At 41.4% G+C, this 17074-nt stretch overlaps 3 protein-coding genes across 4 annotated transcripts in view; 1 reads left to right on the forward strand and 2 right to left on the reverse strand.

Moving 5' to 3' along the window:
- Nucleotides 1–1398: 1398 nt before the first annotated feature.
- On the forward strand, nucleotides 1399–11246 carry LOC111974968 (high choriolytic enzyme 1). The gene is made up of 7 exons (XM_070447263.1): nucleotides 1399–1664; nucleotides 1756–1902; nucleotides 2007–2124; nucleotides 2914–3092; nucleotides 10450–10531; nucleotides 10706–10830; nucleotides 11082–11246. Coding segments are annotated over exons 2-7 (627 nt in total). The 5' UTR covers nucleotides 1399–1664; nucleotides 1756–1781; the 3' UTR covers nucleotides 11084–11246.
- A 138-nt stretch (nucleotides 11247–11384) lies between these two features.
- LOC111974969 (FAS-associated death domain protein) lies at nucleotides 11385–12818 on the reverse strand. Its single transcript, XM_024003080.1, has 2 exons — nucleotides 12471–12818; nucleotides 11385–12035 (listed from the first exon to the last, which is right to left on the reverse strand). Exons 1-2 carry the CDS (start codon nucleotides 12766–12768, stop codon nucleotides 11746–11748), a joined length of 588 nt encoding a protein of 195 aa, XP_023858848.1. The 5' UTR covers nucleotides 12769–12818; the 3' UTR covers nucleotides 11385–11745.
- Nucleotides 12819–14020: 1202 nt separating this feature from the next.
- LOC111974652 (anoctamin-1-like) overlaps nucleotides 14021–17074 on the reverse strand; it is a 57631-nt gene continuing 54577 nt past the window's right edge. For both annotated transcript variants that reach the window (XM_070447265.1, XM_024002554.2), the window contains exon 25: nucleotides 14021–17074. This exon is cut by the window's right edge and continues 358 nt beyond it. The gene's annotated coding sequence lies outside the window, so the exon portion shown is untranslated.

The raw sequence follows: 17074 nt of genomic DNA on the forward strand, positions 1-17074 counted from the left end.
AGGCTACTGTAGCCTACTGACATTACAAGTGTGATTCAGAAATTAGGGAGAGAGATATTTAATTAGAAAAGAATGGATTTACTTTTTTAATGCTAGTTAAGGATACTATCGTTATCATGTTTCCCACCTCCTCCACCCTCTCTTGCTCTCTCCCAACCTGCAAAATCGCAGCCGCATCTCACACCCTACACTTGTCTGTCCAATGCATGTAAACAACTATAGCTTGCCCGCTCCAGCAAGCAGCTCTATCCGCATTGATTGGTGAAGAAATMTAATGTTGAMCTAAATGTAAAACTATATATACTTCAGAGGTTTAAAAAGGAAAAGAAAGGAATTATATAAACCGTTAAATTTTTGGGGTTCAAACMGTTTCCTAACTTTATTTTGCTGGTCGGAATGCGTAAAGTCGGAATATTCTTTCAACATCCCAGACAACTCCCATAACTTAATTAAATGTTCTAAGAACATTTAAAGAACAAGGACCAGGTGCTCTGTCAACATTCTTACAACATTATAGGAGTGTCTTGTGCAATCTAACTTCAACATTGCATGAATATCATCACAACTGAGTATATTTTGTAATGTACCCACACTGTTCCCACAACCTAATTAAATGTTCAGGCAACCTTTAAAGAACTCAGAAAGGCTGTTCTGTTAACATGCTTGCAACATCAAAGGAATGTTTTGTGCACCCTGATATGAACATGATCTGAATGTCAGCACAACTGGAAAGGAACATATCTTATGTGATGTTCCATAAATCTTCTCACCAGACTGTACCCACAACCTAATAAAACATTCTGGGAACCTTTACACAGCGTTCTAGGAACGTTCTTGCAACATCAGGTGAGTGATTTATACAAACATTCTATAATTACCAGCACAACTGGACAGTTTTTGTGTTATGAGAACTTGCACAGAACCAGTTTTGGTTTGCTTGGATGGCACTATATTTTGGGATGTCTGTTAAATGACCAAAATGTTAATGTTGATGTAGAAATGAACACTTGCAAAGCATACCTAGTATTATTCTTATGAGCTTTGCCCTGAAACAAGGCCAATACAAAAACGGTCTGCTTTTCAGTTGTTCATTTGTACATTTACATTTGAATCATTTAGCAGACACTCTTATGCAGAGCGACTTACAGGTAGTGGATTCAACTAGGTAGATAAAGAAGACAATCACAGTCATAGCAAGTAAAACATTTCTGTAACCATTACTGAGAATGTTGTTGTTAACGGGGCTACTTGCTAAAATAATGAAAACGTATGTTGTCATTTATTTTGTTGGTCTTATTTTGTAATTGTATTTTGTCATTTTTGTCCATCCCTGCTGTGACCTTAAAAAAACTTCACACAATAAATATATTCATGTAATGTGTTCTTTATGAGTTTGTACACTTTACATTCATTTCATTTGTATTCTACTTTGTCATTGTCTGTCTTATTTCATGTTGTTCCCCGAAGTCTAAAGGTGAGAAGAATAAAAACTATTTTGGCACTATCACACATTTCCAACCATATGAAAAATATTAACAATGTCATGTCATGATTTAGCAGACTTAATGGATCCGATGTCCTTTTTACAGAGAATGTTGCTGAGGAAGACACTTCTGCTGAGCTCTCTGTTGGTGAGCTGCTGGCCAGAGCCAACAGGGATCTCAGTAAGTTGGCACTATGTTCAATGCTCAAGGATTAAAGAGCATTTRTTGACTAGCCCTCAGAGTAACTTGTTCTACGTGTTTTATTCTCAAGCCCCCGAAGCCGATGAGCCTACTCTGATGGGTGACATTGCCATGCCCTCGGAGAAGAACGCTGACCCCTGCACCGCCCGCGGGTGCATGTGGCAAAAGTACAGTGACGGAAACATCTGGGTGCCCTACGTCATTGCCAACCACTTCTGTAAGTGTTCACTTACATGTACATTTCATTTCATATGTTGAGATATTGTACAAGCGATYSAARAATTTTACTATCTCTTGTTCTTAATTTGATCTCTACAACAGCATCTCGCGAAGTAGCCATCATCCAGCGTGGTCTTGACTCCTTCGCCGAAACCACCTGCATCCGCTTCTTCCAGCGCCAGAACGAGAGGGACTATCTCAGCATTGAGAATCGCAGCGGGTGATCCTGAATTTAAATAACATCGTTAAACACTTAGAATATTACATCAACACATTATTCATTGAATTTCCCTTTGAGGATCATCCATACAATAATTGTTTTGCAAACCTGCCCGTTTCCTTTATCCTTCATGATTTACCTTTATCTTTCATTAGCCTGAAGTTTTCTGAACGTTATGCTGCGTTCGTAACCAAGTGGGAAGTGGAGACGACAAAACGTTATTTATAAAAAGCAATCGATTAATATGGGTTTTGAACACTATAATTAGTTTACAAGCATGATATCTGCACTTTTAGTTGATGGTATACACAAGTTGTTGGCCATTAGCCAATCAGGGTTTCTCAACGAGTTCAAAGCCTGTAAATGCATCGAACTGGTGTATTCATGACTTCACAACTGGTAAATTCCAACCTCCCACTTGATAACGAACGCAGCATTACTGAACTGACTACATACATAATTAGGATATTTTCTGGCATTGGATTTAATGGTCTGCCTTGATCCTCCGCTGCCTTATATCCTCAGCTCTAGAATTTCAATAACATCCTTAAACAATTACAATGTCACATCAACACATAGTTCATTGAATTTCCCTTTGAAGATCATAATCCATACAATAGTTGTTTTTGCAAACCTGCACTGTCAGGTGATCCCCACCACCATTCATCGCTTATGAACCCATTACCCTGAGGTTTCCTAAAACCTTTACAATAAACTAGATGATTAGGGAAGGCCCTATTTCTGGCATTGGCTTGGTGCACCTTGACCCTCCTCTGCTCTTCTTCCCAGATGCTACTCCTATGTTGGCCGTCGGGGGAATGCCCAGACTGTGTCTCTGGCCCGTCAGGGCTGCCTGTACCACAGCACCGTCCAGCATGAGCTCCTCCACGCCCTGGGCTTTAACCATGAGCAGACCCGCAGCGACCGTGACAACCACATCCGTGTCGCCTGGGAGAACATCATTGATGGTTTGATACCATGCCTTTATTCTGTATCCCTTTCACTGACATTCATTTCTAATGATAAGAAATTGAGTGCCTCTATCTCACTGATAATTCTAACAATACACACTGGGTTTTTCAATGTGTGACTTCTTTGGGGTTGCATATGACTTGTCAGTAAGCCTGCTGTAACATTAGTGTAATCCAGCTGTAACACTAGTGTAATCTATGGACTCCAAATTTGAGGCCTATAGATGATATTACAGTTGTTGTTCATTTCTGTTTAGTAAACAGGTAGCTGCTGAAGCCGTCTGAGTGGTTGGCTTCTGAGCCCATCATACCACTCCTAGTCCCTCTGATGGACTCCGCCTTTCCCAATCAAATACAATCAAATACAACAGGTGTAGACGTTACCGTGAAATGCTATACTTACAATCCTTTAACCAATAACGAATTTTTCAGAAATATAAGAGTGAAGAAAACCTTTACGAAATAAACTAAAGTAAAAAATATAAAAACAGAAGAAAAAAATGCAACACAATAAAATAACAATAACGAGGCTATATACAGGGTACCGGTCCCGAGTCAATGTGCCGGGGTACTGGCTAGTCCAGGTAATTGAGGTAATATGTACATGTAGGTAGGGGTAAAGTGACTTTGCGTAGATAATAAACAGCGAATAGCAGCAGCATAAAAAAAGGGTGGGTCAATGCAAATAGTCCCGGTAGCCATTTGATTACCTGTTCAGCAGTCTTATTGCTTGGAGGTAGAAGCTGTTAAGGAGCCTTTTGGACCTAGACTTGGCCCTCCGGTACCGCTTGCCGTGCGGTAGCAGAGAGAACAGTCTATGACTAGGGTGGCTGGAGTCTTTGGCAATTTTTAGGGCCTTCCTCTGACACTGCCTGGTATAGAGGTCCTGGATGGCAGGAAGCTTGGCCCCAGTCATGTCCTGTGCCGTATGCACTACCCTCTGTAGCCCCTTGCTGAGCAGTTGCCATACCACGCGGGGATGCAACCAGTCAGGATGCTCTCGATGGTGCAGCTGTAGAACTTTTTGATAATCTGAGGACTCATGCCAAATATTTTCAATCTCCTGAGGGGGAATAAGTGTAGGTCGTGTCCTCTTCACAATTTTTGGGGTGTGAACTTGAAGCTCTCGACCTGCTCCACTACAGCCCCGTCCGTGAGAATGGGGGGTGCTCGGCTCTGCTTTTCCTGTAGTCCACGATAATCTCCTTTGTCTTGATCACGTTGAGGGAGAAGTTGTTGTCCTGTCACCACACTGCCAGGTCTCTGACCTTCTCCCTGTAGGTTGTCTCATCGTTGTCTGTGATCAAGTCTTTCAAATGACCAGCCTTTCGCTGTCTGTGATCAGGCCTTTCCCATGACAAGCCTTTCAAAGCACTTCATGGCTACAGATGTGAGTGATATGGGTCAGTAGTCATTTAGGCAGGTTACCTTGGTGTTCTTGGGCACAGGGACTATGGTGGTCTGTTTGAAACATGTAGGTATTACAGAAAATGTCAGTGAAGACAGTTGCCAGTTGGTCAGCGCATGCTCCGAGTACACGTCCTGGTAATCCCTCTGGCACCGCAACCGTGTGTATTTTGACCTGTTTAAAGCTCTTACTCATATCGGCTACGGAGAGCGTGATCACACAGTCATCTGGAACAGTTGGTGCTCTCATGCATGCTTCAGTGTTGCTTGCCTCGAAGCGCGCATAGAAGTCATTTAGCTCAACTGGTACGCCCAACTGGGTATCTCGCGGCTGGCCTTCCCTTAGTAGTCCGTAATAGTTTGCAAGCCCTGCCACATCCAACGAGCATCAGAGCTGGTGTAGTAGGATTCACTCTTAGTCCTGTATTGAAGCTTTGCCTGTTTGATGGTTCGTCGGAGGGCATAGCGGGATTTCCTATAAGCGTCCGTATTAGAGTCCCGCTCCTTGAAAGCAGCAGGTCTACCCATTAGCTCAGTGCGAATGTTGCCTGTTATGCATGGCTTCTGGTTGGGGTACGTACGGTCACTGTGGGGACGACATCATCGATGCACTTATTGATGAAGGTACTATTGTATCGTTTTTAGCCAGTACACTCTTAGGAAAAAAGGTGCAATCTAGAATCTAAAATGGTTCTTCGGCTGTCCCCATAGGAGAACCCTTTGAATAACCTTTTTTGGTTCCAGGCAGAACCCTTTTGAGTTCCACGAAGAACACTTTCCACAGAGGGTTCTACATGGAACCCAAAAGAGTTCTACCGGGAACAAAAAGGGTTCTACCTGAAACCAAAAAGGGTTCTCCTATGGGGATAGCCGAAGAACCCTTTTGGAACCTGTTTAAGAGTTCAGTTCTGTTCAGTTCAGTTCTAAGAGTTCAGTTCTGAAAGTAGCACTCAGGAGCCAAAAGTGGTCCCCGAAAATTGCATCCCATGTCACATATGTGCACCACGTCATATCTCTCTCTCTCACTTTGGTGAATTTACGAGGCATTCAAGACAAGACATTGCGAGATACAGATTACCAAGACATATGCGCATGGTTCTTTCTGCTTGCCCCTTTCCGCTCTCCCTCACGCTGGTTCACCTGCTCTTTCTCTTCGCTAATGATGCGAGCATGTGTTCAGTCTTCGGTCTGTTGCATGTAGAATATCCTAGCCTATTCATTGATGATATGCCCTGCTTTACTAAAGTTGCGAGACGTTGCAAGCCAAGAAATTGCAAGATACAGCATTCCATTGCGAGATACAGCTTTTTATTGCAGATAGATAGGCCTAGTGAACGGTTCCAACTGTCTGCCTGGTGACCAACCAGCCTATAGTGTACCCCTCAGAAGTACTGCAACTAACCAGTCGCCTCCCTTTCAAAAATACTGAATCTTAAGAGTCGATTCCTAGCAGAATCAAATCTTGACACTCAGAAATGGGAGTCAAGGAGTTGAGGAATCAATCATGGAACCAGTCAAAAGTTTGAACACACCTACTCATTCAAGGGTTTTTCTTTATTTTATTATTTTCTACATTGTAGAATATAAGTGAAGACATCAAAACTATGAAATAACACATATGAAATGATTTAGTAACTAAAAAAGTGTTAAACAAATCAAAATATATTTTAGATTTTAGATTCTTCAAATTAGCCACCCTTTGCGTTGATGACAGCTTTGTACACTCTTGGCATTCTCTCAACCAGCTTCATGAGGTAGTCACCTGGAATGCATTTCAATTAACAGGTGTGCCTTGTTAAAAGTTCAGTTGTGGAATTTCTTTCCTTCTTAATGCGTTTGAGCCAATCAGTTGTGTTGTGACAAGGCATGGGGTGGTATACAGAAGATAGCCCTATTTGGTAAACGACCAAGTCCATATTATGGCAAGAACAGCTCAAATTAGCAAAGAGAAACGACAGTCCATCATTACATTAAGACATGAAGGTCAGTCAATCCGCGAAAATTTCAAGAACTTTGAAAGTTTCTTCAAGTGCAGAGGCAAAAACCACCAAGCGTTATGATGAAACAAGCTCTCATGAGAACCGCCACAGGAAAGGAAGTTACCTCTACTGCAATAGATAAGTTTGATGTGTGCGTGCTCAGTCCCCTCCTGTACTCACTGTTCACTCACGACTACATGGCCAGGCACGACTCCAACACCATCATTAAGTTTGCAGACGACACAACAGTGTAGCCTGATCACCGACAACGACGAGACAGCCTATAGGGAGGAGGTCAGATACCTGGCCGGGTGGTGCCAGAATAACAACCTATCCCTCAATGTAACCAAGACTAAGGAGATGATTGTGGACTACAGGAAAAGGAGGACCGAGTACATCACTGGGGCTAAGCTGCCTGCCATCCAGGACCTCTACACCAGGCGGTGTCAGAGGAAGGCCCTAAAAATGGTCAAATACCCCAGCCACCCCAGTCATAGACTGTTCTCTCTACTACCGCATGTGAAGCGGTACCAGAGTGCCAAGTCTAGGAAAAAAWGGCTTCTCAACAGTTTTTACCCCCAAGCCATAAGACTCCTGAACAGGTAATCAAATGGCTAGCCGGACTATTTGCATTGTGTGCCTCCCCCAACCCCTCTTTTACGCTGCTGCTCTCTGTTTATCATATATGCACAGTCAGTTTAACTATACATTCATGTACATATGTACATACTACCTCAATTGGCCTTACCAACCAGTGCCCCCGGCACATTGGCTAACCGGGCTATCTGCATTGTGTCCCGCCACCCAAAAACCCCTCTTTACGCTACTACTACTCTCTGTTCATCATATATGCATAGTCCCTTTAACCATATCTACATGTACATACTACCTCAATCAGCCTGACTAACCGGTGTCTGTATGTAGCCTTGCTACTTTTACAGCCTCGCTACTGTATATAGCCCCGCAACTGTTTTTCACTGTCTTTTTACTGTTGTTTTTATTTCTTTACTTACCTATTGTTCACCTAATACCTTTTTTGCACTATTGGTTAGAGCCTGTAAGTAAGCATTTCATTGTAAGGTCTACTACACCTGTTGTATTCGGCGCACGTGACAAATAAACTGTGATTTGATTTGAAGTTCATTAGAGTTACCAGCCTCAGAAATTACAGCCCAAATAAATGCTTCACAGAGTTCAAGTAACAGACACATCTCAACATCAACTGTTCAAAGGAGATTGCTTGAATCAGACCTTCATGGTCGATTTTGCTGCAAAGAAACCACTACTAAAGGACACCAACAAGAAGAAGAGACTTACTTGGGCCAAGACTTACTTGGGCCAAGAGTCCAAATTTGAGATRTTTGGTTCCAACCGCTGTGTATTTGTGAGACGCAGAGTAGGTGAACGGATGATCTCCGCATGTGTGGTTCCCACCATAAAACATGGAGGAGGTGGTGTGATGGTGTGGGGTGTGCTTTGCTGGTGACACTATCAGTGATGTATTTAGAATTTGAGGAATACTTAACCAGCATGGCTACCACAGCATTCTGCAGCGATACGCCATCACATCTGGTTTGCGCATAGTGGGACTATCATTTGTTTTTCAACAGGACAATGACCCAACACACCTCCAGGCTGTGTAAGGGCTATTTGACCAAGAATGAGAGTGATGGAGTGCTGCATCAGATGACCTGGCCTCCACAATCACCCGACCAGAACCCAATTGTGATGGTTTGGGATGAGTTGGACCGCAGAGTGAAGGAAAAGCACCCAACAAGTGCTCAGCATATGTAGGAACTCCTTCAAGACTGTTGGAAATGCATTTATCATGAAGCTGGTTGAGATTAATGCAAAGAGCGTGCAAAGCTGTCATKYAGGCAAGGAGTGGCTACTTTGAAGAATCTAAAATATAACACGTATTTTGATTTGTTTAACACTTTTTTTGGTTACTACATGATTCCATATGTGTTATTTCATAGTGTCAATGTCTTCACTATTATTCTACAATGTAGAAAATAGTAAAAATAAAGAAAAACCCTTGAATGAGTAGTTGTGTCCAATCTTTTTACTGGTACTGTACATGTAGGTAGGGGTAAACGTTGACTATGCATGGATAATAGATAATAAACAGCGAGTAGCAGCAGTGTAAACACATGGGGGGGGGGGGGGGGGGGTCAATGCAAATAGTTCAGGTAGCCATTTGATTAGCTGTTCAGCAGTCTTATTGCTTGGGGGTAGAAGCTGTTCAGAAGCCTTTTGGACCTAGACTTGGCGCTTCTGTACTGCTTGCCGTGCGGTAGCAGAGAGAACAGTCTATGACTAGGGTGGCTGGAACTCCCAAAAACACATCAATGCTCATGAAACGAACTCCAACAAGAAACGAGGGATTATTAGACCACTTATCGTCATCAACAACTTTGATCCTTTTTGCAACTTTCCTCTTTATCTGCTGACAAGATAACTACTCTAACAACCAACCTACAGTGGGATAGGCCAGAGTCCAAATTTCCATTCGGACATGCTGATTGGCTGAAAGGAATGGCCTTTTCTACAAATGAGGGGATTCAATTAAGCTACCCCGGGTTGCACCAGGCTATGGCCAGTCACGTTACTGGGTGAAGCCGGACTGGGAGGCCAGAGAGGAAGAGAAGAGTCTTCTCCTGCATGTGGCGAGTTCTTGTATGGAGGTCAATGAGAGAGCGTCGAATTTGGTTAACAAAAAATGTAATTTCTTATTTGCTATGCGTGGCTTATTTGATCAAATAGAAGTTGTGTAATGCTTAGGTTGTTATTAGTGTAATGATATACGTAGGACACATGACTTCCTGGCAACTTTGAGAAAAAACACATTATATCAGAGTTGTCCCTGTTGTCACACTTGTATCTGCCTTCTCATTGGCTAGAATGGCAGCCTGGTCTCATGGACTAGGCGTAACATAGTAAATGCAAATCAGGGACACTCAAATTAGTATGATAATTTATGTTTGGTATGGTTACATAAGACAGAAGGTACTTAATGCAAAAACGAAAGGAGGGTGATTGGTCGGGTGGATGGGGTGGGTGTGCAAGGCGAACGTCTAGCAACCCAAAGATTGCGTGTTTGAATCTCCTCACGGTCAACCTTAGCATTTTAGCTAATTAGCACCTTTTCAACTACTTACTTATATTTAGCTAATTTGCAACTACTTGGCATGTTAGCTGCCACTTCCCCTAACCTTAACCCTTTTCCTAACCTTAACCCTTTAATCTAACTCCTGAATTTAGCCTTAGCCTTAACCCTAACCTCAAACCCCTAGCCTAGCTAGAGTTAAGAGTGGCCAATGGACTAGCCTATCTGGTCAATATAATGGATAATCGATGGGGAGGCATGACCTGCTGAAATCGAACCATAATCTGCGCCTCTTGACTTATTGTCAACAAGGCAGCATGATGCATCGTTCAGAAACATAGGCCTACATCTCTTTTCCATAAAATATATGTTTGAATTGTCAAACTAGTTTTCATTGGGAAGGCAGATCTTGGCCTCTATTCAGTCGGTATAGCTGAAGCATTATAGATTGAGTGATAGAAATGTCATGATCATTTCCGATTGAGCCGACATATGCAGCGTTTACTCTGAATCCAGTCTCCGCTATAACACAGGAATATTGCCTTTACATTTAAATTATGCTGAACTTCCGCAATACGGACTGAATAGAGCCCAAAACGTTTTTACTAAAAGCAATCACCTTCGCATGTTAAAACACAGAATCTTACATTACTCCACGTGCTTAACACGCTTCACTTTTGATTTGAGCCCAATTCGCCATTGGCCAGAGTAGAGGCAGCCCGTTTCCAAAATGAACGCAATCACTTTACACCCGGGCACCAGGGCCATCTTAATCGAATCCCCTTACTGACCTTGCTCACAAAGTAGATTGAAACACAGCCTATCAACTCTGTGAACATTTTGTCTTGTGTTTCTCCAGAGTACAAGTACGCATTCGATAAGATTGCCACCCTGAACCAGGGAACTTCCTATGACTACAACTCTGTCATGCAGTACCACAGGTCAGCTATGAGGTCTTTATAATCATTACAAATATGTCTGGAGTGGACCCCTATTGTATTGCAAGTGCTAATACACCATTCATTCCTGTGAGCTGTCATTCAGGCCAAGCTATATTGTACCTTCAGCAGTGACATTGTTGAATAGGCATGTATTGTGATTTGGTGTGGTTACAGGTACGCCTTCTCGAAGAACAACCGCCCCACCATGGTGCCCTTCCCCGACAGCAACGTGTCTTTCGGAGAAGCCACTCAGATGAGCAAGAACGACATCGACAGGCTGAACAGGCTGTATGGCTGCTGTGAGTACTGTCACAGTGAACAACTTACTGTACTTGGGTTTGGATGATTAAAATATAGGCCGAGGCTGCTCGAATGGCTCATACATCCTCGTTACAACCTCCTGGATGCCTCTTCCCCAGAGCTAATATAGCTCTAATGTACCTAGAGCTTAATAACTGTGAGATTGATGGTGGGAGGATATATTACAATGGACATAGCTTTATGTGCATGAGTAAATAATCAACAAAAATGATCATTTCCCCCCCAATAGAAACAGTTGGACACCTGTGGTCTCGCTTCCCGATGGACTCAAGATCATTCCGCTGAAGGAGTAGAGTGACCTCTAGTGGTAGAACTGTTAGAATGTAATTTGCCTCAAAACATCAAGACTGCAAACTGAAAATCACAATAAAAATCTGATCAACTGAAATCAAAAGCTTAATCTGCATTGATCCTTCCTTTCAATACAGTTCTCCAAATATGTGTCCATACAACATGCTTTACTCAACATAAGTATTCTAATGCTAAGTATTCTAAACAAGTATTAAATAAGTAGACAATTATTTTTACCAGCTTGAGGGAAAGACTTCTTTCAACAACATTTTACTAATCTCAACAGTGGATACATCAATATCAAATTTGAATGCACATTATCTATACAATTTCATAATATCCATAGTTCAATCAAGTTTCTCCCAAATTCCCTTAAGGTACGTAGTAGGAATGTATGTACCCAGAGTGCACTGGGCTACTCTGCATAAAATTATACTGGTCCATGAGCATACTGGTATACCAATATTGCCAACAAATTGTGGTGATTTACTGAATCTTATAAAAGTACCAAAATCACTGTGAAAACAATGAATAAATAATCCATTGAGTAAATAACAAAATAACAGAGGCCTGAGAAGAGATGAATATTGTTTGTCACACTTTCACTGTCCACCATTAGCTTTAAGTTTTTCAAGTTCTGTCTGTATCAGATCAGCAGTGTAGTTCTGATCACAGGAGCGAAGGGCCTTTATCATAGTGTCTGTTTTGGCCTCAGCTTTCTGCATTTTTCGCCATTCCTTCAAAAGTTCCACCACTTGCTCCTCCAGGTCATTAGGGTGCTTCTGTGAGATGTGGTCCAGTTTGGCCTCTGGCAGGCCAAGTTTACGGCCATATGCTCGCCACCTCCTTCCAAGGTTGTCAGTGATCACTTTGGTTGCAATGTCAAGTTTTGCTGGGAAGAGAGAAGATGCCAAGGAATGTAAATAAGTCCCCTACAAAAGTCATATTTCCAACACACTGCACTATATACAGTAGGCTATACATTATCTGAGGCATACAGTTGCATTTCATATTTGCCCTCAGAGGAAATATCCTATTTACACTGGCAAACATTTACTGTATGGGAGATCATGTCAGAAAGATAGTGACAATGTAGCCTAATATCTTTCATAGCAATTGTGACAGGGTTCCCGAAATAACATGAAGTCATGATCTCTGATACATTCTTACATTCAACAAGACATAGGGCACTTCCCTCTGTAGAATGACTAAGCAACACCTCCCTTTTAACTGTTGAAACAGGCGTCAGAGCCCAAGAAAAAATGGCCTATGCTATGTCAACATTTTGCCATCYATATTCGGGAGTGGGGATAACCACTTAATTTACCTTGCTCCTCGTCGTTAGGAAGATCATTCGGTGATCCAGCATATTGACTTTCACAGTTGGTAATTTTGTCTGCAAGATCTAGGCGGCCAATGTCTTTCAAAAGCGAAACTAGAAATACCGTGTTGTCAGGTCCAAGTTTATTTCTTTCCATTAAACCCGTGAAAAGTTGTAAACCATTGGTCATCTTCTCGAGACGATTTTTCCCTATTTCTTTAATACAAAGGAACTTCATTTTCTCCAATTGATCACCAACAAGTTCACCTGAAATATTCAGCAAAAAGCTGTTAAATGCGCTCATCTTGGCTGTAGTGAACCAAGTAACTTCCTCACACACGACAGCCCGTCTTCTTTGGGATTGGGTTGGCGGATCGCATTCAACTTTCAAGGTGTATACATCGCCACCTACTGTACTGGATTGGGAGCCCAGGCACGGCCAAACTACATTAAATTCTCTTCATTAGTCGCGTTCCTCTAAGAAAATGAAAGAGAACCCTAGACAACACTACCCTCCTCTCGTCTCCCCCCACTACACCACCCGAATATGTCTCTCTAACCCTGTCACACAACCTCTCCCTGTCTACTTCATACAATTCACAAAATAACCAACACATGCGCCCCAGTTTCCTCCGGTGAACACTCATCACACATACCCGTTTGTCTCCCTATCATCCACAACGTGGCATTCAAACCTGTGTGCCCAAACCGTACAACTTCATCTCTCCTACATCCCATACTCCCCACCTCTTCCTTTACTGACCAATGCATGCCATAAAATTGCCTCCCTCTACTACTAGCATCCCACTCCCTTTGACAAAGATCGAGCCCTTGTTCCCGGATCAAGGACTTGACTTCTCTGCGGCCCTGCGGGACCTGCATATCTACCCCCTCTCCTCAACAGCACTCTTAGCCACCACATCGACCTTCTCATTACCCTCCACACCCACATGGCTGGGAACACAACAAAAGATGACCATCACTCCCATCCGCTCCAATCCCATTAACAGCACCATCATCTCCACCAACAAGTCTCCCCATTTCAACTTGCCCTTCTTCACACTACTCAACACTGCAGCCGAATCAGAGCAGACCACCACTGTGTGGTTTCACCTCCTCCACCCATCTCAAACCTACAATCATGGCCATCATCTCTGCCGTATACACTGACACAATCAGTTAACAGTTTACATACTCCAACATTAAAATCTGGGATATATACCCCAGACCCCACCCTTCCACTCACTGGATCCTTTGAACCATCTGTATATATCCTTAAATACAAATAAAACTGGATTCTCTCTATATCTCTCCACACACCTTCTCACGTCCTCACCCCATTCTCTCCTGGCCTCAGTCTCGTCCCCATAGGCCCTCTGCTTACCCCCTCCTCACTACACACACACACGACAGCTTTTGCCAATGTTTCGCTTTTGATTAACACTAGTGGCACTTTTGTTCCATGATCAGGGTGAAAACATTGTATTGCTAACATGAGACATTAATTATATAAAGAACACATGACACGCATACATACATATACTGTACACTTCTCATAACTTGTATTCTTTTATTGGAATTCAAACATCCAAAAATGTTAACTTTAGGCTGACAGAGACCTCTAGTGTAAATATAAGCCCTGCTGTCAAAAAAAATAAAATCTCAACTGAAATATGAAATAAATGTAGTACTATCCTAATCAATTATAGTTGCAATGTTGCTGTACAATTCAGGTAAATATTTAATACACCAAGTTGATCTCTACTGCTCCAGTTAAATCTATATCAAGAGGAATATCAAGGACTGAAATATCTAAGGATCAGTTGGGAATAAGATGCCACTCGAATCAAAAACAAGGTATTGTGGCTGCCATTCAGCGTCGGCCTATAAGTCATACAATGAACATACCATATTAAGTTGATTAGTTGTTGAAAAAAAAAAAAAAAACAAGCACATGTCCTTGCATCAGAAATTAAAATATGAGGTAATGCAATATTCTGCAGTGTCCTTTCAAATACATTTTAGACTACGTTAATGGTCAACAGAGTTCTTTCTATAAGCAAAATGAAAGACATCTTATATAATCAGTATCAAACACCTGGGTATGCATCCAGGCGTAATGTAATATTCCAAACATATTATATTGCAAGAAGTCGATGTTGACACATTTCAATACCGTAGACACACAAAACAGAAGTTTAAGACAGTTAAATATTGTACATATCATTGAAAATAAAATATATCATAATTGTTAATTGTGAATAACGTAATTCATTCCAACAGTCTGGGGGGGGCAGGTTCCATGTCATTCCATTGAAGTGAAGTAAAAAAACAAAAAAACACCTGTTTGATCAGAAGTCTTATGGCACAAAAAAGGGACTAAATCAAAGGTCTGTCACATTCCTAAACACAAATTTACAGATCATACTGTATAAAAAACAGTGGTCACAAACAAGAAAAACAGGGACATGGTACCACAAAGGATAGAATTCTTTTTTTTCTCCTCTCGTTTGTTTTTGTGCTTCATTTGTAAATATGGCCTTGGTTTGATCATGCGGTTTTAAAAAGGCTTTTAATGATGTTGTTTAACTTGTGTTAAGATTTTTTTTTTATGAAAGTTGATCCTGTTTTTACAAATCATATACACTGAGTGTACAAAACATTAGGAACACCTGCTCTTTCCTCGACAGACTGACCAGGTGAAACCGGGTGAAAGCTATGATCCCTTATTGATGTCACCTGTTAAATCCACTCAAATCAGTGTAGATGAATGGGAGTAGACAGGTTAAAGAATKATTTTTAATCCTTGAGACATGGATTGTTTATGTGTGCCATTCAAAAGGTGAACGGGCAAAACAATAGATTTAAGTGCCTTTGAACAGGGTATGGTAGTAAGTGCCAGGCGCACTGGTTTGAGTGTGTCAAGAACTGCAACCCTGCCATTTTTTTTTTTTACACTCAACAGTTTCCTGTGTGAATCAAGAATGGTCCACCACCCAAAGGACATCCAGCCAATTTGACACAACTGTGGGAAGCATTGGAGTCAACATGGGCCAGCAACCCTGTGGAACACTTTCAACACTTTGTAGAGTCCATACCCTGATTAAGTCCATACCCTGAGGGCAAAAGAGGGTGCGACTCAATATTAGGACAGTGTTCCTAATGTTTTGTAGACTGTGTATATTGATAGGATTCAATATTGACTATGTATCGGATATGCATTAAAAAGTATAGTTTACTTACAAATGYTATACAAAATGAGCTGACAAAATACCTTCTTCCTCTCCTTGAAATAGTTGTCTGTGCATGGGATCCATTCAATTTTTTGTTAATCAGAAAATAAACTCCTTCAAAGTAATTTGTGCTTATGAAACAAAAATGTAGGCCACTGTCCCAGTCTAAATGTTTGAATTGCTAGAATTTTATTCACAACATGGCTATTATAAAGTTTTCCATCCAACCTTTTTATGCTAGTAAAGTACATGTCAGGGTAAAAAAGGTCATGACAGGTCTGATGGAAACAGTCAAATGTTTAGTAAACTTTGCAAATGTCGACAAAATACGATCGACAAGGTGGGTTCTTTTTGTGTAGGTAAAATTAATTATGCGAGAAATATCGGTGGAATAACCATCATATCGATGTAAACTTGGGAGTCACGCGATGACATGTMTGGTCCTGCCACTACGAATCGTCGGGAAAGCAAGCAGTTTTTTAGGCTACAGATTAAATAAATTATGATGAACTTCACATGGTGGTGAAAGTGCTAGGTGATGAGCTTGATGCTCCTTTCCAGTAAATATCGAGGATCTTATTCTGGTGATATGATCGTCGATGCTTGGCTGCTATTTGACAAATAAAAATAATCTCGCTCTTTTGTCCATAATTTCCTCATGTAGGCTATATGCGCACTCTACCAACAGATACGTTGGCTAGAGCGCACTTGCCAATACCAGAGTGGGCACACTCGCTATATAAATTTTTTTTGTGAGAAAACCATCAGTAAATTTGAAAATGTGATGGATACCTTTAACTTGTAGGCATTTTTTTATTCGGTATGTGGGAATTTAACTGCAAAAGGTATTTTTTATGTGTACTACGTCATCATGCACATACTTTTATCTGCAACATGTCAATTTGATGGAAACATCTCTGGTGGGAAAATTTGCATATTGTTTTTATGCAGATTTTAGAATATTTGCATGAAAATCTGTTGCCAATTGGATGGAAACCTAGCCCATGATAGTTATGAATGAGTCTAATAACAAACAGGACATAAAAAACATGACATAATGGAAAATTGGCATGGTAAACAGGCAGAATGGCAAGCTCCTTTACCTGATCTCAGTGTCTTAAAAAGGCAAAAGTTACAAAATAAAAACATTAGCTAGCAAAATTGCATATTCAAAAAAGATCTACATGTTTTCCTGCATTGTATWATTTTTGTGCAAAAGAGAYAAAKAGCKCTRTGAGCRWTCTGCCTGATACCTGGTTCACCAAAAAGATGGGCAATGACTTGCTACAAGTCAGAAGGGGTGCAGGTGCAGAAGCCTGCCAATAACTGCCTCCCTCTTTTCTTGAGTAGGCCGCTGTGTGTGTGTGTGTGTGTGTG

This window comes from Salvelinus sp. IW2-2015, linkage group LG15 (assembly GCF_002910315.2).
Source record: "Salvelinus sp. IW2-2015 linkage group LG15, ASM291031v2, whole genome shotgun sequence".
In the NCBI taxonomy this organism is placed as follows: domain Eukaryota; kingdom Metazoa; phylum Chordata; class Actinopteri; order Salmoniformes; family Salmonidae; genus Salvelinus; species Salvelinus sp. IW2-2015.